The sequence below is a fragment of the Rhinopithecus bieti genome, unplaced genomic scaffold, assembly GCF_001698545.2.
Source record: "Rhinopithecus bieti isolate Rb0 unplaced genomic scaffold, ASM169854v2 scaffold_74621, whole genome shotgun sequence".
NCBI lineage: Eukaryota > Metazoa > Chordata > Mammalia > Primates > Cercopithecidae > Rhinopithecus > Rhinopithecus bieti.
The window spans coordinates 201,159-223,279 of NW_016827731.1; the positions used below are offsets into that span (position 1 = coordinate 201,159).

The 22,121-nt window shown below is 41.2% G+C and overlaps 1 protein-coding gene and 1 long non-coding RNA gene across 2 annotated transcripts in view; one reads left to right on the forward strand and one right to left on the reverse strand.

Moving 5' to 3' along the window:
• The first annotated feature begins 3,504 nt into the window (after positions 1-3,504).
• The window catches only part of DDX52 (DExD-box helicase 52), a 32,929-nt gene continuing 14,312 nt past the window's right edge, over positions 3,505-22,121 (forward strand). Inside the window, 8 exon segments of the mRNA XM_017864111.1 lie at positions 3,505-3,694; positions 4,710-4,908; positions 14,257-14,387; positions 15,346-15,531; positions 18,087-18,143; positions 18,146-18,236; positions 20,014-20,127; positions 21,838-21,910. Coding sequence (XP_017719600.1) covers positions 3,608-3,694; positions 4,710-4,908; positions 14,257-14,387; positions 15,346-15,531; positions 18,087-18,143; positions 18,146-18,236; positions 20,014-20,127; positions 21,838-21,910 — 938 coding nt within the window. The 5' untranslated portion in view covers positions 3,505-3,607.
• Positions 3,641-4,488, reverse strand: LOC108523479 (uncharacterized). The gene is made up of 3 exons (XR_001883822.1): positions 4,182-4,488; positions 3,848-3,997; positions 3,641-3,726 (listed from the first exon to the last, which is right to left on the reverse strand). It is a non-coding gene; the product is annotated as an uncharacterized LOC108523479 (long non-coding RNA).

The following is a 22,121-nucleotide window of genomic DNA, read 5'->3' on the forward strand; positions in this document are numbered from 1 at the left end:
AAAAAAAAAAAAAAAAAAAAATCTTTCTGATGCCCCAAACCTACACTCCTTCCACTACACACCACTGCCTATAAGCCTAGCTTCATCTTCGGAACAATTCCAAAGTAGCTATCATGATCCTCATTTTACAAATAAAAAAATTAGTCCCAGAAAGATTAATGTGACCAAATCACAAATCACAGCTAACAGTGAAGAGGCTGGGAGAATTTAAACTCAGCCCTATTTAACTCCAAGTCCACACTTATGAAGGTAAAGAATATAGTACATATTCAACACTCAATATAATTCTTCTTTCCTCTGAAAGGGAAGCAGCAAGCTGAGTTATTAGTATAACATAGAGTATTATTCCTAGCAGCTTCCTCTTCCTTCTTTGGTCCTAGGTGGCTAAACTTCTATTGAACTATCAATCTCAGGTGCTTTTTTTGTTGGAGTGGGGAGGGCAGAACTCTGCCATACCTTCCATTACATTAACCCGGCAAAAGTTTATCCCTGGCCAAATCTAACACTATACACTTCACACCCTTATTTAAGTGGCTGAATCATGCTAATTTGTCTCCTTTTAAATTAATTGCCCTGAACCTCAAATGGGCATTCATTGCCCAGAATTATTACCACCTTTCTTCAGTAAGTTCAGTTTCCCACTGTTAGAGAATATTATTTCATATCACTTCTCTCATCAACCCTCCAACACACCCTAACAAAATTCCATCCCACCCCCGTCCCATAATTCTCCCTTCTCTGTTGTGTCAACAATTTATACCTTTCCATTGGGTCATCCCATATAATTCACAAACACCTCCTAGCACCCATATTTAAAACATCAAAAAACAAAAGGAAACCCTCTTTGAATTCACATCTGGCTATAGCTACCACCCCATTTCTCTGTTATCCTGCTCAGCTAAATCTTTGGAAGAGTTGGTTTCATCCATCTCCATTTCACCACCTTCACCAATCATCTCCATTCACCAATGTCCCTGAAACTGACATTATCAGGGGCTCTAGTGACCTCCACATTGCCAAATGGAGTGATCTTTTCTGTCTTCAGCCTCTCAACAGCCTTTGAAATAGCTGATCACTACCTTCTTCTTGAAACTTTCTTCTGGCTTTGATGATGCCAAATTCCTGGTCTTCCTACCTTACTGCTTGCTTCCTACTTCACTTGCTTCTTCTCAGACTCTTGCTTTATGGTGTCTCCTCCTCCACCTGATCTCCAAGCATTAGAGTACCATAGGGTCAGTCCTGGGTCCCCTTCTCTATTCATGCATTTTCTCTAAGTGATCACATTCAGGCTCATGCTTTTGGAGACGGGTTTGTTACCACTTACATAGGGATTAGGTTCTAAATGAGCTCATAAAGAAAAAATATCTCATAAAGTTGAATTTTTTTAAATTCCCTAAGTCATCCGTAAAGCACGGGAGTTGTCATTTCATACATGTTAATTTTATATATGGCTCTGGCCATATTTATGTGCCAAACTGAAGATCAACACACTAATATTGAGTTTTCCTCTTATGTTGAGATAGATTAATTTTATTTATTTTTGAGACAAGGTCTCACTCTGTCACCCAGGTTGGAGTACAGTGGTGCCGTTATGAGTCACTGCAGCCTCAGCCTCCCAAGCTCAAGCAATCTTCCTGCCTCAGCCTCCCAAGTGGCTGGGACTATAGGTGTGTGCCACTACGCCCAGCTAATGTTTTAATTTTTTGTAGAGATGGAGTTCCGCCATGTTGCCCAGGCTGGTTTCAAACTTCTGAGCTGAAGTAATCTGCCCACCTTGGCCTTCCAAAATGCTAGGATTACAGGTATAAGTCACTGCGCCTGACTGAAGATAAATTATTTTTATTGAACAACAGATTTATTGAACAACAAAAGTACTTGGGAAATTCCTATTTTTAAAGAGTAGACACACTTGAGACAGGAAGACCACCACCACATCACTGTAATAGGGAGTAAGGGATGGAATCCATCTGAGAAATGGCAGATTCACACCCCCCACCTCATGCTCACCTCACACCTGCTTTCCTTGATTGTAAAGGACTCACCCATACAATTTCAAGTATTTCTCATTCTCTTTGGTCAAATACATATAACTGAATTTTTATAAGTTAAATGCTTATATGGTGCAACTCCTTTGTATCATTTATATGTTGATGACTTCCAAATTAATTTCTCTAACCCTAATTTTTGTTCCTGAGCTTCAGATTCAGAACCAACTACCTACTTGGATGTCTCCACTTAAAGTCAACTAGGCATCTTAACACGTCTAAAACATAACAATTGATTTCACCCTCCGTGTCTCACTTGTATCAAAAAGCCCTCCTTCTTCTCTTAGGCTTTCTTAGCTCAGTAAATGGCATGCCATCTACTCAGCCAAAAAACTAGGAGTGATCTTTGATTCCTCCCTTTCTCTCATCTCTGCATAAAATCCGTCAGGTACATTTAGCTCTACCTCCAAAATACACGCCAGATCTATCCATTTATCTCTCGCAGCACAGATACCAACCTAGACAAGCCATGATCATCATTCTACTTTGACTAATCTGTTTCCACTGTTAGCTTTTCTGTGGTCCATTCTCCAAATAGCCAGTGTAATCCTTTATGAAACATCCACTCATTCATTCACCAAAGTGCACAGGAACTGGGGATACACAGCAAAGCAAAGGTATATCCCTGTGCTCAGGGACTTACATTCCAGAAGAGGGAGAGGCAATAAGCAGTAAATAATTTTGTACAGATGCAATAAATATAAACAATTAAATGTGATAAACTAAATCATGTTCTCTCCATAAAAATTTTCAAATAGTTTCCCAAGGTGGAAGTCCAAATTCTTTACTATGACCCTGTTACAAGATTCTGTGAGATCTGGCTTCTGTTTGTCCCTCCCACCTTATCTATACTACTCAATCACACTGCAACTTGGCTCCAGTCACACTGACATTCTTTCTATTCCCTCAAGGTTCCAATTTTTTTTCCCCTTCTTCAGCCACGTGTTTCCCCTGTCTGGAATGCTGTTCCCAGATCTTGGACAGGTTGCTTCCTTAGCTCAAGTTATCACTTCAACAGAGTGAATTTCAGTAAGTCAGCTCCCCATCATTTTCTCTATCAATTACATCTTTTTGTTTCATAGCACTTATTACTTTAGAGATTTTGCTTATTTGTTAACAATATCTGTTGTTCCTACTAAAATGTAAGCTTCGTAAGACGAGGAATCTTAAGATGTTGTTTACTAAAGTATCCCTCAAAGTCTAGAACAGTGCCCAACATAGCAGGATACTGATTAATATTTTTTAAAAGAATTTACACACGCCTGTAGTCCCAGCAGTTTGGGAGACCGAGCTGGGAGGATCGCTTGAGCCCAGGAATTCGAGGCTGCGATTGCGCCACTGCGCCCCAGCCTGGGCAACAGAGCGAGACCTTGTTTCAAGAAAAAAAAAAAAAAAAGATAAATAATGACGGAGTACACGGTAGTAAAACAGCCTCTTCTCTCTCACCCAGCCAGGCTCCGCCTACGGGAGCCAATTACGCTCACGCCCTCTTCCGACGCTGCCAGAGGCCCGGGAAGTAATCTGCGCAGGCGCTGTAGAATAGTGGCGCTTTCTGGGTAAAGATGGACGTCCACGATCTCTTTCGCCGGCTCGGCGCGGGGGCCAAATTCGACACGAGACGTTTCTCGGCAGACGCAGCTCGATTCCAGGTATTGTGCCCAAGGGACCGAGGCCCGAGTAACTGAGAAGGAGCAGGAGCCCGGGAATGAACCCGCTGCGGGGGGAGGCCGGCGCACATGGACACGCGTGGCCTGGCTCTCACCCCCCTTGGGGTATTTTGCTTCCTTTTGTGTTCAGCTTACCTGCACACCTACTCGGTTGAAGCCTTCTGAATAAGCTCTTTAACTATCCTATTGTAGACCTAGTTGGGCCTGGCGCAGAAACGCTGTTTCCTCCCTCTTATTCAAAGCAAAGTTGGAATCCTCGTTTCAAAAGGAACTTTTTCTCCGAACCTAGAGGAAAGGAATTACGAAAACAGAAACAACCAAAGATGGAGAAAACAGATTCTCTCACTATAGTCTCCCCAAGTTTGGCTTGGCAAGCGTATAGTTGTACCGGGCGTGGTTCTTTTTATTGCTTCGACCCCGTGGCTTAAGTAACCAATGAGAAGAGCGATTTATAAATGGGGGATCTTACCTAGAGAAGTAGTGAGTGATAAATCGGGAGAAGTCAATTGGGCCCCAATTGTGGAAAATATTGAATGTCTGCTTTGCTGTTTGGATGTGTATGTGTGTGTGACATGTGTTTCTTCTTTCTCTAACTGGTGAGTATGAACTCGAGCCAGATTATCTGGGTCTAAATGTTAAGTCTGCCAGTTACTAATTTTAAGACCTTCCTCAAGTTACTTAATTTCCGAATGTCTTGGTTTTCTCATTCGTAATACTGCTATTTACTTTATAGAGTTGTAAATATGAAGCAGTTTAATATGTATAAACATGCTTAGAAATCTGCTTGACATTTAGTAAGCATATGTGTTCATTGCTAATATTAATTTGTTACTATTATGAGGTCAGAGAAGGTCTCTTTAGATTCTATCTGCTCAGACACTTGTTAGCTCGACAGATACTTGAAAAGGTAGAAAAGAGGAGTCATTGGACAATCTTGCTTGAATGAAAGGAATGGTATTCTGTCAGTAGGTTTCATTTTAAATTTTTGGGGTTTTAGATAGGAAAAAGGAAATACGACTTTGATTCTTCGGAGGTGCTTCAGGGACTGGACTTTTTTGGGAACAAGAAGTCTGTCCCGGGTGTGTGTGGAGCATCACAAACACATCAGAAGCCCCAAAATGAAGAGAAAAGAGAAGAGAGCCTAACTGAAAGGAAGAGAGAGCAGAGCAAGAAAAAAAGGAAGATGATGACTTCAGGTTAGTGTTTGATATCTGTTATGTGTTTTCTCTTTAATTTTGTTCAGTTATAAAAATAATACAGGCTTATGGCTACAAGTCAGACCATAAGGTCATTTGTCAGCTGATAGCACTCAGGTTGTTTCCAGGTATTTGCCATTAGAAATATTGTTACAGCAAAGATAATTTTAAGTAAAGATACTTATGTGTGTAAATCCTTTCGTACAAGTACTGTTATTTCTGCAGAATACCATCCCAAAAGTAGCATCATATGGTGAAAGGGTATGTACCCTTTCTTTGAAAAATACTACAAAATGACTTCCCAAGTCCTTGTCAGTGCTGAATATTATTGGTGTTAATTTTTTTGCCAAGCTAATGAATGAAACTTTTTTTTTTTTTTTTTGAAACAAAGTATTGCTCTGTCGCCAGGCTGGAGTGCAGTGGCGTGATCTCGGCTTACTGCAACCTCTGCCTCCTGGGTTCAAGCGATTCTTCTGCCTCAGCCTCCCAAGTAGCTGGGACTACAGGTACGGGCACCACACCCAGCTAATTTTTGTATTTTTAGTAGAGATGGGGTTTCACCATGTTGGCCAGGATGGCCTGGATCTCTCTCTTTTTTGTTTTTTGTTTTTTGTTTTTTTTTGAGACGGAGTCTGGCTCTGTCGCCCAGGCTGGAGTGCAGTGGCCGGATCTCAGCTCACTGCAAGCTCCGCCTCCCGGGTTTACGCCATTCTCCTGCCTCAGCCTCCCGAGTAGCTGGGACTACAGGCGCCCGCCACCTCGCCCGGCTAGATTTTTGTATTTTTTTAGTAGAGACGGGTTTTCACCGTGTTAGCCAGGATGGTCTTGATCTCCTGACCTCGTGATCCGCCCGTCTCGGCCTCCCAAAGTGCTGCGATTACAGGCTTGAGCCATCGCGCCGGGCCGGCCTGGATCTCTTGACCTCGTGATCCGCCTGCCTCGGCCTCCCAAAGTGCTGGGATTACAGGCGTGAGCCACCGTGCCTGGCCTGAAACTATTTTATATTTATATTTTTTTGATAAGTGGTGAGGTCGAGCTTTTTTTTTTTTGAGACGAGTCTTGCTCTCTTGCCCAGTCTGTAGTGCAGTGGCACAATCTTGGCTCACTGCAAGCTCCGCCTCCCGGGCTCATGCCATTCTCCTGCCTCAGCCTCCCTAGTAGCTGGGACTACAGGCACCCGCCACCGCCCCCGGCTAATTTTTTGTATTTTTAGTAGAGACAGGGTTTCACCGTGTTAGCCAGGATGGTCTCGATCTCCTGACCTCGTGATCTGCCTGCCTCCGCCTCTCAATGTGCTGGGATTACAGGCATGAGCCACCGCACCTGGCTGGTCGAGCATATTTTTGTATGCTTTATTGACATTAACATTTCACCTTTTGCAAATTGTTTGTTCTTACTCTTTGCCCATTTTGACAGAGGCATTTTTGATTGTTTGTTTGTTTGTTTTTCTTGTACTCTAGGGCTATTTATATATTTTTAAAATCTATAATATTAAGTTTCCTAATCATTTACCTTTTTTTGGTAAACACTTGAGTTATACAATGATGAAAAGTAAAGTTCCTTCCTATTGTTTATCTCCAGTCCCTTTTCTCCAGGGGCAGCCACTGTTAATCAATTTCTTTTGTATTTTTCTGGGGACACTCTATTCCCATGTATTTATGCCTGACTCAAAAAAAAAAAACAAATACTCTACATACTATGTCTATATACTTTGATTACTCTGTATACACTCTGTTGGGAACCTCTCTTACTGCCTTCCTCTTTTTTAAAAACAATGTATCTTGGAGGTTGTTTGGAGTCAGTAGAAGTACATTGCCTTGTTGGTTTTAACACAGCATTGTATCCCATTGTGTATTGCATAATTGATTTAACAAGTTTCTTTGTGATGGATATTTGTAGTTTTCACATTTTTGCTGTTGTAGTTTTGAAGTGTCATTCTACTCATCTTTGCATGTATATGTGAATATATCTGTCCCATAAATTCTTAGAAGTGGAATTGCAGAGTTAGCAAACAGATTTATCCACCAGAAACATTCCATCAGTAGGAAGTACTTTGCCTTGTTCGTTGTTAACCCAGCATAGTAACCCATCATACACTGTAGGGATGCCCCATGATCGATTTGACATGTAACTGTGTGAGGGACATTTACTACATTGTTTGCATGCTTTTGCTGTTACAGTGCTGCAGTAAAAGTCATTCTTCCCTGGCTGCAAGGAAGTTTGATAAAACCTTTACCATGATTAATGAGAAAGACATGCCACAAACTTAGCAAAATGATTCAAATGTTGGGCCACCAGAAATATACAGCTATGTACTGTAACCATTGTGGCAACAAATGTATTTAGACCGTAGATCTATGATAAATGTGTAGGCATGTATCTATTATTATTATTATTTTTTGAGATGGAGTCTCGCTCTGTTGCCCAGGCTGGAGTGCAGTGGCATGATCTCGGCTCACTGCAAGCTCTGCCTCCTGGGTTCACGCCATTCTCCTGCCTCAGCCTCCCTAGTAGCTGGGACTACAGGTGCCCACCACCACACTCAGCTAATTTAATTTTTGTATTCTTAGTAGAGACAGGGTTTCACCATGTTAGCCAGGATGGTCTCAATTTCCTGACTTCGTGATTCGCCCACCTTGGCCTCCCAAAGTGCTGGGATTACAGGTGTGAGCCACCACGCCTGGCCAGGCATGTATCTTTATTTATTTGTTTGTTTGTTTGTTTATTTTTGAGACGGAGTCTCGCTCTTTCACCCAGGCTGGACTGCAGTGGCACGATCTTGGCTTACTGCAAGCTCTGCCTCCCGGGTTCATGCCATTCTCCTGCCTCAGCCTCCCGAGAGTAGCTGGGACTACAGGTGCCCGCCACCATGCCTGGCTAAATATTTGTATTTTTAGTAGAGACGGGGTTTCACCGTGTTAGCCAGGATGGTCTCGATCTCCTGACCTCGTGATCCGCCCGCCTTAGCCTCCCAAAGTGCTGAGATTACAGGCGTGAGTCTCTGCACCTGGCCGCATGTATCTATTTTTAACTGGAAAATTGAAGAGCTTATGAATTAGTAATGATTTGGGTCATTTAGTACCAACTGTCTCATAAAGGAAACAAAAATTTTTTTAAAGTCATTCTACTTTGTGATGCCTTCCAGCAAGGTATAAGACTTTCCTCTTTTTGTAAATTTGTCTCTTCATATGCATTGTACCCTTATTGTATTACGTTGTTCCTTATCGTATTACATTGTTCATCTGTTTCTTCTTAATTTATTAAACCTCATATATTGAGGAAATTAGCTCTATGTCTAGCATATTATGTTTACAAATATGTTTCCAGATTGTCATATGTCACTTGGCTTGTTTATTTATTTACTTTTTGGCCTTCTGTGCATTAAGTTTGTTTTTTTAAAATTCTAGGCTGGCTCACTTCTGTAATCCCAACACTTTGGGAGGCTGAGGTGGGCTGATCACTTGAGGTAGGGAATTTGAGACCAGTCTGGCCAACATGGTGAACCTCCATCTCTGCTAAAAATATAAAAAAATTAGCCAGATGTGGTGGTACACACCTGTAATCCCAACTACTTGGGAGACTGAGGCAGGAAAATCCCTTGAACCCAGGAGTGGGAGGTTGCAGTGAGCTGAGATCACACCACTGCATTCCAGCCCGGGTGACAGAAACACAGCAAGACCCTGTCTCAAAATAAACAAACAAACAAACAAAAAACAACAGCAAACTTCCATGTTTTCTTATTTGTTGTTTCAATTTGTTATATTAAAATCTTTGACCCTGTGGAATTTTATTTGGTATAAGGAGTGAATAGGGAGCTAACATTTTTTTCAGATGTCTGAATAATTGTCTTAATACCATATGTTGGTGTTTTGTCTTATGTTGACTAATTGTCTTAATATCGTATGTTGAAAGTCTGTGTTTTCTCTATTGGACTTTAATGCAACTTTAATTGTATACTGATTTTCCATATATATTCAAGTCTATCTCTGGACCTCTTCTGTTTCTGTATTTGTATACCAATACTAGCTTGTTTTAATTACTATGGGCCTTATATGTTATAAAATCCAGTAGAGTGGAGAGGCATACCAATATTTTAGGCAACTCAGTATTTTCTCCCTACAGTGATCTTCAGAATCATCGCAATCCCAATTAGAATTCTAGCAGAATTTTTTTTGTAGAAATTTCTGCTAAAGCTTTGGCTTTCTTCAAACACTCTCATAATAAGCAGATACTACTCTTTGTCCTTCCAGAAAGTCAACAAGCAAAGTGCCTTGCACATCCAAAAAACCTATTGCCGTTGCCTTTGCTCTTGACTTGTCAACTTTTGCTTTGAGTGGACCACTTCTTGGTAGTCATTGGTTTAATTGTGCTTTGTCTTCATGATCAAACTGGTAAAACCATGTTTCATCTTCTGTTAAAGTTCTTCAAAGAAATGATTTAGGACCTTGATCCCACTTGTTTAAAATTTCTTTTGAAATCTCTGCTCTTGTCTGCAGCTGATTTGGGAGCAGTGGTTTTGGCACTCATCAGATGGAAAATTTGCTCAACTTATTTTCATTAAGAATTGGTAGGTAGAAGGCCAGATGTGGTGGCTCATGTTTGTAATCCCAGCACTTTGGGAGGCTGAGGCGGGTGGATCACCTGAGGTTAGGAGTTTGAAACCAGCCTGGCCAACATGGTGAAATCCTGTCTCTACTAAAAATACAAAATTAACCAAGCATGGTGGCGCATGCCTGTAGTCTCAGCTACCTGGGAGGCTGAGGCAGGAGAATCGCTTGAACCTAGGAGGCAGAGGTTTCGGTGAGCTGAGATCACGCCATTGCACTCCAGCCTGGGCAAAAAGAGTGAAACTCTGTCTCAAAAACAAATAACAAAACAAAGAATTGGTAGGGAGGCCAGGTGCAGTGGCTCACCTATAATCCCCGCGCTTTGGGAAGCTGAGGTAGGAGGATCAATTGAGGCCAGGAATTTTGAGACCAGATTGGGCAACATAGCAAGACTCCATCTATACAAAAAATAGGGCCAGGAGCAGTGGCTCACACTTGTGATCCCAGTACTTTGGGAGGCCAAGGTGGAAGGATTGCTTGAGGCCTGGAGTTCAAAACCAGCCAGGCCAACATGGTGAAACCCTGTCTCTACTGAAAAAAAAAAAAAATTTAGCTGGATGTGGTAGCTGGTGCCTATAATCCCAGCTACTTGGAAGGCTGAGGCAGAAGAATCACTTGCACCCAGGAGGCAGAGGTTGCAGTGAGCCGAAGCCGAGATCACACCACTGCACTCCAGCCTGGGTGACACAGTAAGACTCCAAAAAGAAAAAGGAAAATTAGCTGCATGTGGTAGCGCATGTCTGTAGTCCCAGCTACTTGGGAGGCTGAGGCAGGAGGATTGCTTTAGCCCAAGAGTTTGAGGTTACAGTGAGCTGTGATCATGCCTGTGTACTCTAGCCTGGCTGACAGAACAAAACCCTATCTCGAAAAATATATATGTATATGGTGTAAGCTGAAGCAGTTCAGATGTCTGTGGTGTTGGCTGTTGTTTCTGCTATTAATCAACAGTCCTCTTCAATTAGGGCATGAACAAGATGAATTTTTTCCTTATAAATTGACATGGGTGGTCTGCTGCTACAGACTTCATCTTCATTGTTAACTTGTTCCTTCTTAATGGGTGGTCTGGTGCTACGAACTTCAGTATTATCTTGTTCCTTCTTAAAACAGTTTATCCATTTGTAAACAGCTGATTTCTCTGGGGCCTTGCCCCCATAATCTTTTCATAAAGCATCAGTGATTTCACTATTCTTCTACCCAAGCTTCACTGTAAATTTGAAGTTTGTTCTTGCTTCAGTTTTAAGAAGAATTCATGTTGCTTTTTTCAAACTGCTGTCTTATCCTTCTTAGTGTCCCAGACTGGATCCAGTTCACCCATATTATAACAAGTTGGTATGAGTTTATTTTGGTGCAAAAAAATTTGAAATTTTTGCATAGTTTCTTCATAATATGGATTTTCCGTGAACTTTTTGAAGACCCCCTTATGTATAGATCAGTTAAAGAGAATAGCTAGTCCACAAACCCGTGCATGTATGGTCAATTAGTTCTCAACAGAGGTAATAAGGTAAATCAGCAGGGAAAAGAAAGTCTTTTCACAAACAGTGCTGGATCCATGTGGAAAAAACTGAACATCAAACCTAACTTTACATTGTAAGCAAAAATTAACTTCAAATAGACTGAAGTTTAAAACTATAAAAGTTCTAGAAGAAAACATAGGAAAAAAATCTTTGTGGCCTTGAGATATGTAAAGGTTCCTTAGCACAATAGCAACAAAAAATTTTTTAAAAAGAAAAAATTGATACATTGGACTTACCAAAACTAAAAATGTTCTTTTTTCAAAAGATAACATTAAGAAAATGAAAAGGCAAGCCACAGATGGGAAAATATTTGCAAAATGTATATCAAAGGACTTGTATCTACTCACTAAAGAAGGTAGTACACATGGTGATAAGCACATAAAAGACATTCAACATCAGTAGCCATCAGGCAAATTAAAACCACAGTACAGTACTACTACATACTCATTAGAATGGCTAAAAATTTTGAAAGAGTGACTGTACCAACTATGGGTAAGGATGTACAGAAACAAGCTCTCATAGTGTTGATGGTAAAATGGTACAACCACTTTGGAAAATAGTTTGGCTTTTTTTTTTTAAGTTAAACATATATTTACCATATTACCCAGCTATTCTACTTGTCAGTATTTACCTAAGAGACAGGAAAATATACATCTTCAGGAAGATTTGTACACAAATTTTCATAGCAACATTACTTATAGCCAAAAGCTGGAAATGACCCAAATGTCCCTCAACAGGTGAATGATGAACTGTACATCCATACAATGGAATACTACCTAGTAATAAAATGGTAAGTTGTTGATACATGCTGCAACATAGATGAACTTCAGAATAACTATCTTGAGTGAAAGAAGCCAGACAAAAATTAGTACATAGGACATGATTCCGTTTATATAAAATTCCAGAAAAGGCAAACTAATCTATAGTGGCAGAAATTAGATTGGTGGTTGCCTATGCATGGAGTGATGGATTATAAGGGATCATGAGGAAATTTGGAGAAGTGATAGAAATAACCTAGAATGTGGTGATGGTGTTTTGGGTGTGTAGATATGTCAGAACTCATCAAATTAGATACTTTAAATATATGCAGATTATTGTATATATTTATGCCTTGGTGAAGTTGAAAAAAAATTAAGAAATTAGAACTAGTCTTTGCTAGTTTTAGAACTAATTTAGAAATTAGAACTAGTCTTTGTAGAACTAGTCTTTGCTTATTAAACTTGAAATTTTTTAAGTTAGGCCAGGTGTGGTGGCTCACACCTGTAATCCCAGCACTTTGGGAGGCCGAAGCGGGCAGATCACAAGGTCAGGAGTTTGAGACCAGCCTGCCAACGTGGTGAAAACCCGTCTCCACTAGAAATACAAAAATTAGCTGGACGTGGTGGCATGCCTCTGTAGTCCCAGCTACTAGGGAGGCTGAGAATCACCTGGGAGACAGAGGTTGCAGTGAGCCAAGATCATGCCACCACACTCCAGCCTGGGCGACAGAACAAGAGTCTGTCTCAAAAAAAAAAAAAAAAAAATTTAGGTTAGTCTTACATATTCATTCTCCCATACAAACTGTTAAGTCAGCTGGTCTAGTCAGCAAAACAATTCTGCCATTACTTTTAATTGACTAGTGTTCTTCGTAGATTGAGGGAGAGTGGCTGTCTTTATAATATTGAGTAGCTCAAAGTATTGTGTTATGTTCATTGCTATTTTATTATTTATTTATTTATTTATTTTGAGGCAGTGTCTTGCTCTGACACCGAAGCTGGAGTGCAGTGGTACAATCTCGGCTCACTGCAACCTCCACCTCCTGACTTCAAGTGATTCTCCTGCCTCAGCCTCCTGAGTAACTAGAATTACAGGCACCTGCCATCATGCCTGGCTAATTTTTATATTTTTGTAGAGACAGGGTTTCATAATGTTGTCCAGGCTGATCTTAAACTCCTGACCTCGGGTGATCCATCTGCCTTGGCCTCCCAAAGTGCTGGGATTACAGACGTGAGCCACCGCGCCTGGCCAGTCATTGCTATTTTAAGTGAGATCTTTCATCATATTTATTTTTTAGTTGTTGCTTGTTTACATATAGAGAACTTGGCTGCCTTATTGAAATTTCTCATTGTTTGGCCGGGCATGGTGGCTCACACCTGTAATCCCAGCAGTTTGGGAGGCCGAGGCAGGCGGATCACTTGAGGTCAGGTGTTTGAGACCAGCCTGGCCAAGATGGCGAAACCCTGTCTCTACTAAAAATACAAAACAAAATTAGCCAGGCATGGTGGTGGTTGCCTGTAATCCCAGCTACTTGGGAGGCTGAGGCAGAGAACTGCTTGAACCAGGGAGGCAGTGGTTGCAGTGAGCCAAGATCGCGCCACTGCACTCCAGCCTGGGCGACAGACCATGACCATCTCAAATCAAGAAAAAGAAATTTCTCATTGTTTAAGTTGCTTTTCAATTAAACCCCTGTTGTTTTCAAGTATACTCAGTACACTGCTGAAACAGCCAACAAAGGGAAGATAGTGAGCTTCAGAGCTCTGATCGTAGCAACACAGAATTTGCCTTTTCTTTTCTTTCTTTTTTTTTTTTTTTGAGATGGAGTCTCGCTCTGTCCCCCTGGCTGGAGTGCAGTGGCACGATCTCGGCTTACTGCAAGCTCCGCCTCCCGGGTTCCTGCCATTCTCCTGCCTCAGCCTCCCAAGTAGCTGGGACTACAGGCACCTGCCACCGTGCCCGGCTAATTTTTTGTATTTTTAGTAGAGACGGGGTTTCACCGTGGTCTCGATCTCCTGACCTTGTGATCCGCCCGCCTCGGCCTCCCAAAGTTCTGGGATTACAGGCGTGAGCCACTGCGCCTGGCTGAACTTGCCTTTTCATTTCCATTTTTATACATCCTATTACTTTCTCTTATCTAGTTGCATCAGCTGTACTTTTTCTTTTTTTAGTGTGAAGGTATGGCTCTCTTGCTGCACATACACCCAAGATTAAAACCTTTTTTCTTTTTTTTTTTTTTCAAGACAAGGTTTTCTCTGTTACCCAGGCTGGAATGCAGTGGCGTGATCACAGCTCTCTGCAGCCTCAACCTCCCAGGCTCAAATGATCCTCCCCCCTCAGCCTCGTGAGTAGCTGGGACTACAGGCATGCACCACCACCCACCCTTGGCTAATTTTTAATTTTTTTTGAAGAGACGGGTCCTCACTGTTTTGCCTAGACCGTTAAAATCTTTTACTTTTAAAAATATTTTTTAGAAATTACTTCCCAAGAAGAAGGTGCTACTATACAGTGGATATCATCTGTAGAAGCAAAGATTGAAGACAAAAAAGTTCAGAGAGAAAGAAAACTCACTTCCGGAAAGTTGGAGCATCTCAGAAAGGAAAAGGTAGAAAAATCTTTTGGGGCCAAAAGTATATATATTTTCTGACCTAGTGACTTCTTCACTGGACCTGGGTTATTCTGTTGTTAACATGAATATAGTTTTGTGAAGACAGACGGTTAATTACATTCATTTAGATTTTACTTTAATGAAAACGTAAAGCAAAGTAGGCGTTTGTGCTGTGGGTGAACATTTTAAAGTTTAAATTACAGATACATATATAAAATTCTTGACCTGCTCAAGTTTCAAGATTGATAGTATGTTTAGAATTACATTTTTAAAATTTTGTAACCCCTTTCTCTATGTTGAGCTGACCGGTTTAGAAGGATTTCCTCTGACACAGATTAGAGGGTTAGAATTCTTAAAGAAGGTATTTTATGACTTGGGATTAAGAGGAGTAGGATATGGAAGAAACAACAAATACACCCTTTTTGTGTCTGCTGTACACCTGCCATATTCCTGATGGAGAGGTGTGTTCAGCTCACTTCAGGGATTAGTATGGCAATGCTTCAGTAACCCAGAAACCAGAATTTGGCTGTCTCTGGTCCAGAGAATGGGGAAACAAACCAAATCAACACTACTAGACTCTACTTTTTGGCATTCAGTTTTAGTAAGCAGAGTTTTAGGGTAAATCATCAAAAAGCATTGATACTTGTATGCTAATCACCATATTAAAATAGTAGATGGATTCAATGCCTGACTTCTAAGAAGTTTATTTAAGGTTAGAAGTTATGACTGTGATAATAACACATTAATATGAAGAAAGCATAGACATTTTATGGAGGTTTTCTATGAAAGCGCGTGAAATGTACCTAATATCTGTGATGTTTTGGTTGTTGGATTTAACCGAAAGGTTTCATATGCTGCTAAAGGTTATCCCAGAAACTGTTAATGTTGCTTTAAAATATCTGAGAATGTATTTATTTGGCCATATCCATGGGGGCCTCTTTACTTCACTTTTCAGATAAACTTCTTGCGGAATAAACACAAAATTCACGTCCAAGGAACCGATCTTCCTGACCCAATTGCTACATTTCAGCAACTTGACCAGGAATATAAAATCAATTCTCGACTACTTCAGAACATTTTAGATGCAGGTTTCCAAATGCCTACGCCAATCCAAATGCAAGCCATCCCAGTTATGCTGCATGTGAGTATGAAGATCTAGAATGCCTGTAACATTCCTTCCTCTGTGTGTTTGCTCATTCTCTTCCCTCTCTTCTTGAAATTATTCTTTCCACCTTATCTCCCCTGTTAAAATCCTTCACTTCCTTTTAAGTGCATCAAATGCCTGTGCCTCCATAAAAGTTGCCTTGATCACTCCATCTAGATGTGATCTTCTTCCTTTTCCAGTACCATTTCCTCCACACTGCAGTTCTCCTTGGTGTTTGGTGTGTTCTTTTCCTTACAACATTTATTTTACATTTTACACTACTTTGTATTCGCACCAATCATATTTTTTTCATTTTACTAGTGTGTAACCCCTTGGAGAATGGGGATTATGTTTCATTCGTTCATTGTTTATTTAGTTTATAATGCCCAGGAACTACTCCAGAAATACAAATGCTTTCTGAAGTTCTTGTACATAGCCTGACTTATTTTCCCAATACTTTTATAATTAAAGTACACTTTACATACAATAAAATGCATAGATTTTTAAGTGCCCTGTTTAGTGAGTTTCAGCAATGCATATCCTGTGTAACCACTATTCCAGTGAAGATGGAGAACATATGTATTACCCCAGACAATTTTCTTGTGCCCTTTCCAGTCAGTCCTCACCCTGCCCCTGCTCAGAGGCAATTTCTATTCTGATTTCTACTACTGTATATTCCTTTTGCCTGTATTCTAGAGTTTTATATGAGTGGAATCACACATTAATCTTTTATTTCTGGTTTCTTTCACTTTGTGTAATGCTTTGAGATTCGTCTATATTACATATAGCAATAGTTTGTTACTGAGTAGTAGTATGTTGTATGAATATACCACAATTTGTTATCCGGTCACTTGTTGATAGAGGTATGGATTAACTTAGGTTTTCGGACGTTAAGTTTTTCTGAGGTTTGTTTCTGTAGCAATGAGAGTTGGCTTTTTTCCCCATGTAACCAAGATGGCGTTCAGTTCTGGTTTCCAAAGGATGTAAGATACCTTTTCATCTATGCTAGTCCTTTTCATTTTCTTTGAGAGCTGAAATGAGAATACATTCATACATTTAAATGATGCTGTTGACTCATGTTATAGTAAATGTGCTTTTAATTTTTGTTTAAGATTGTCTCTGTCATGGCTTTAGCTTAAAGCTTTAAAATCACAGTGGGGCCGGGTGTGGTGGCTCACGCCTGTAATCCTAGCACTTTGGGAGGCCGAGGCAGGCGGATCACAAGGTCAGGAGATTAAGACCATCCTGGCTAACACGGTGAAATCCCGTCTCTACTAAAAATACAAAAAATTAGCCGGGCGTGGTGGCGGGCGCCTGTAGTCCCAGCTACTCGAGAGACTGAGGCAAGAGAATGATGTGAACCCAGGAGGAAGAGCTTGCAGTGAGCCGAGATTGTGCCACTGCATTCCAGCCTGGGCGACAGAGCAAGACTGCGTCTCAAAAAAAAAAAAAAATTCACGGTGGGCCAGACGTGGTGGCTCACGCCTGTAATCCCAGCACTTTGGGAGGCCGAGGCGGGCAGAGCACGAGGTCAGGAGTTCAAGACCAGCCTGGCCAATATGGGCAATATGGTGAAACCCTGTCTCTACTAAAAATACAAAAACTAGCTGGGTGCGGTGACTTGTGCCTGTAATCCCAGCTACTTGGGAGGCCGAGACAGAAGAATTGTTTGAACCCGGGAGGCAGAGGTTGCAGTGGGCCGAGATTGCGCCACTGCACTCCAGCCTGGGTGTCAGAGTGAGACTTTCTGTCAAAAAAAAATCACAGTGAGTTTTTGAAGATTGTCTCCTAGGCCGGGCGCGGTGGCTCAAGCCTGTAATCCCAGCACTTTGGGAGGCCGAGACGGGCGGATCATGAGGTCAGGAGATCGAGACCATCCTGGCTAACACGGTGAAACCCCGTCTCTACTAAAAAATACAAAAGCTAGCCAGGTGAGGTGGCAGGCGCCTGTAGTCCCAGCTACTCGGGAGGCTGAGGCAGGAGAATGGCGTAAACCCGGGAGGCGGAGCTTGCAGTGAGCTGAGATCCCGCCACTGCACTCCAGCCTGGGCGACAGAGCGGGGCTCCATCTAAAAAAAAAAAAAAAAAGAAAATTGTCTCCTATAAATTACTCTGTGCCTCAGGTCATTGCCATTTTTTATTTCTTCAGCCATTCTGTTTTAATTAAAACCTTCCTACGTTGATTGAGCAAGTACAGATTACCAGGAACAAAAAGTTGGTTTAAATTTTATTTTGTTCCAATAAGTTAAGTGGAAAAAGAAAAATTGAAATATGGATATAACTTAGGTTATGATTATCTTTGAGTTAGTTAATCTGTATTTCTTACACTCATTCAAAGGGAATTCAAGGGCAATGGCTCAGAAACTTTGTTGGGGCGATGGTTGGTGGCATGGATGGAAGATGTGGGGGAAAAGCAGATGTGACTTGAAATGAATGGATCATTACATAAAATTTTATTTGTTTTTTTCTATGGCTGGGTAAACATTATTTGACCAGGCTCTGAAAAATTTATGTTAACTTAGTTTTAGTATTTAATAATATCCATTTTTTAGGGTCGGGAAAAACTTCTGGCTCTGCTCCAAACCGGATCTGGTAAAAACATTAGCTTTTAGCATTCCGTATTTTAATGCCAGCTGAACAACCTGCCCAAATAAAGGCTTCAGAAGCCCTGATTATATCACCAACACGAGAACTTGCCCAGCCAGGCTATGGACTTGTAGCTGTGGAAGGAGAATGTGATTGGTGTTTACTTCAAGTGATTTTCTTATTTGGAGTGTAATAAAAAGATCTTAAAAAGCAAGGGCCCGTGTCTTCTGTCATGGCGCTCAATATCCTCTACACAGCAGGGAGTGCTCTGGTCTTACACCATGTGGGCAAATCTTTTTAAGCTTTCTATACGTTTCTAAAACACGAATGATTTTAATAATTACACTTCTTTAGGTAAATGCTTTAAGGTCTTGAAGTTGCAAAGGCTAATGAAATACAGTCCTTCTTGGACATTTGGTTTTTCTTATCTAAAAAAAAATGAATACTCATTCTTAGTTTTTGGGCTTTGTATTTACTTTTATTTGTTTGGTTTTAGCCACAGATTCTTACTCCTGTTACCCAGGCTGGGCATGCAAGTGCATGTGAATCATGGCTTACTGCCAACCTCAAAACTCCTGGCTCAAGAGATCTCCCGCCTTAGCCTCTTGAGCTAACTGGCACTATAGCGCACATGCACTGCGGGCGTGGTTAATTTTTTTTTTTTTTGTAGAACAACGGTCTCCCTATGCGTTACCCAGGCCCTGCTCTTGAACTCCTGGGTTCAAGTGATCCTCCCACCTTGCCTACCAAATTACAGGCTTACAGCATGAGTCATTATGCCTGATTCAATCTCAGTTTTTTTTTGAGAAAGGAAAACGTATACAGTGATCTGCTTCCACCCTCCCAATGTGGCTTAATATAAAACAATACCAAGTTATGGAAGCATTAGTCTTGTAATAGTTACTGTGGTGTGTATGGTGTTATATATTGGTGGCTGTGTGTGTTTGTGTGTTATATATATATATTATATATATTTTTTTTTTTTTTTTTTTTTTTTTTTTGAGACAGTCATACTCTGGGTGGACCAGGCTGGAGTGCAGTGGTGCCATCTTAGCTCACTGCCAACCTCTGCCTCCCAGGTTCAAGTGATTCTCCTTGCCTCAGCCTCCCAAGTAGCTGGGATTACAGGGCTGACCATCACGCCTGGGCTAATTGTTTTTTGTGTTTTTAAGTAGGAGGGATGGGTTTTGCCACGTTGGCCAGCGCCTGGTCTTTGAACTCCTGGGGCCTCAAACTGAATCTGCCCCAACCTTGCCTCCCAAAGTGCTGGGGATTACAGGTGGTGAGCCCCTGCACCCAGCCAATAGTACTGCATATTCTGAAAACACATACTAATAGATTAGTTTTTTTTTTTTTTTTTTTTTTGGAGACGGAGTCTCACTCTGTTGCCAGGCTGGAGTGCAGTGCGGGTGCGATCTCGGCTCCACTGCAAGCTCCGCCTCCTGCGGGTTCACGCTATTCTCCTGCCTCAGCTCCTGAGCTAGCTGGGACTACAGGAACCCGGGCCACCACACCCGGCTAATTTTTTGTCTTTTTTTTAGTTAGAGACGGGGTTTCCCGTGTTAGCCCAGGGGATGGTCTCGCATCTCCTGACCTCGTGTCCGCCACGCCGCCTTGGCCTCCCAAAGTGCTGGGATTACAGGCGTGAGCCACTGCGCTTGGCCGATTAGTTTTATCTCTGGGAACTAGTCTATTCCACCTGAAGAAATTATTGAATCTTTTTAGGCATTGAAGTTTCAAAATGCTGAGATTTCAGGTTCATCTACAGATAGTTATGAGTTTAATTTCAGATATTCATGGGTTGGTAATAGATTTATTTTATTAATCATGTAAAAGAGAGTATACATCTTGTCCAAGTATGTTAGCAGCTAATGTTTTTATCTTTTTTTTTTTAGATTCACAGAGAGTTAATAAAAATTTCTGAGGGAACAGGATTCAGGATACATATGATCCACAAAGCAGCAGTGGCAGCCAAGAAATTTGGACCTAAATCATCTAAAAAGTTTGGTAAGGAATTCATACATGGGATGTAGAACATGTAAGGAATCTGGAAATTACAAATATCCTAATTGCTATGTAAGTATTGTTAAAGTATAGTCATGTATGTATAAAATTTGAATTTTAGAAGAACTAAAGAGATTCCCTTCTCACTCTACTGAGAAGTTATACATAACATATATACCAGTAATTCTCAACTAGAGACAATCTCGCTCCCCACCTTTTACCACAGGAACATTTGGCAATAATCTGGAGACATTTTTAGTTGTCACAACTGTGGAGAAGTGCTACTAGCCTGTAGTTACTGGCCTATAGCCAAGGATGCTATTAAACATTCTGCAATGCACAAGACAGTCCCCTGCAACGAAGAGTTAGCTGGCCCAAAATGGTAACAGTGCTGAGGCTGAAAAATTCTGATTTATACCATTGATTTTTAATCTGCCATTGAAATACTCTGGCAGACAAGAATGGCACACATAGCTGGGTGCAGTGGCTCACACCTGTAATCCCAGCTACAGGTATGGAGAAAGCTGAGGTGGGAGGATTGCTTGAGGCCAGGGGTTTGGGACCAGCCTTGGCAACATAGCGAGACTCAATCTCTAAAAGAAATTAAAAAAAAAAAAAAAAAAGCCAGGCATGGTGGTGCACGCCTGTAGTCCTAGCTACTTGGAAGTCTGAGGTGGGAAGATCACTTGAGCCCAGGAGTTCAGGGCTGCCATGAGCTGTGATTGCACTGCTGTACTCCAGCCTGAGCAACAGAGTGAGACTCCATGTTTAAAAAAACAGAAAGGATGGCTTACATCCCCACCCTTATATCAGCCAGAGAATCTGCTTTCATCTACTTTCCTTTCTTTTTGTTTTTTGACATTGTCCACTTGGAGATAAGCTTTCATCTGTTGTTGTTGTTGGTTTGTTTTTTTTTTTTTTTAATCTTGGTCTCCTGCATAAAATTCCATGTTAAAAAAATGATTTTCCTGGGGGAAAAAAAAGGTTTGAAAATTAAATTGTTCCTGCCTCTTAGAAATGGAGAAGAGGCTGGGTGTTGTGGCTCATGCCTGTAATCCCAGCATTTTGGGAGGCTGAGGCAGGGAGATTGCTTGAGCCCTGGAATTCGAGACCAGCCTGGACAACATAGGGAGACCTTGTTTCTACAAAATAAAAGTAAAAAAAAAATTACCATCTCTACTAAAAATACAAAAACTTAGCCGGGCGTGGTGGCGGGCGCCTGTGGTCCCGGCTACTTGGGAGGCTGAAGCAGGAGAATGGCATGAACCCAGGAGTCAGAGCTTGCAGTGAGCCGAGATCGCGCCACTGCACTTCAGCCTGGGTGACAGAACTAGACTCCATCTCAAAAAATAAAATAAAAATTAGCCAGGTGCAGTGGCATGTGCCTGTAGTACCAGCTACTCGGAATGCTGATGCCAGAGGATCTCTTGAGCCCAGGAGTTTGAGGTTGCATGCAGTGAGCTATGATCACACCATTGTACTCCATCCAGCCTGGGTGACAGAGCAAGACCCTGTCTCAAAAAAAAAAAAAAAAAAGAAAAGAGAAAGCTGCTCAGATATAATAAAAGGAAAGTAGGGATATAATAGTTTTGTGTTGTTGGCTATGACTACTTCCCACTTCAGGTTATTAACTGAAGTTGAGGGGGTTTAATTCCTAGTTCAAGAGAGATAAATCCTGTTTTTTGCAATTTCTACCATTTGTTTTTCCTATAGATATTCTTGTGACTACTCCAAATCGACTAATCTATTTATTAAAGCAAGATCCCCCAGGAATCGACCTAACAAGGTATAGATGATATTTTCATGTCTTTCATATGTATTTTTCATTCAGTTGATTACATTTTGTCCTCCATTGCTTGTATTTTTTCCCTTTGGAGCTTGCTGTTTGCTACCTTCCATCAGTGTTGGCACTGAGAATAATGGTTTTTTTTAAAAAAAAAACTCATATAAAAGAAAACTAGGCCGGGCGCGGTGGCTCAAGCCTGTAATCCCAGCAC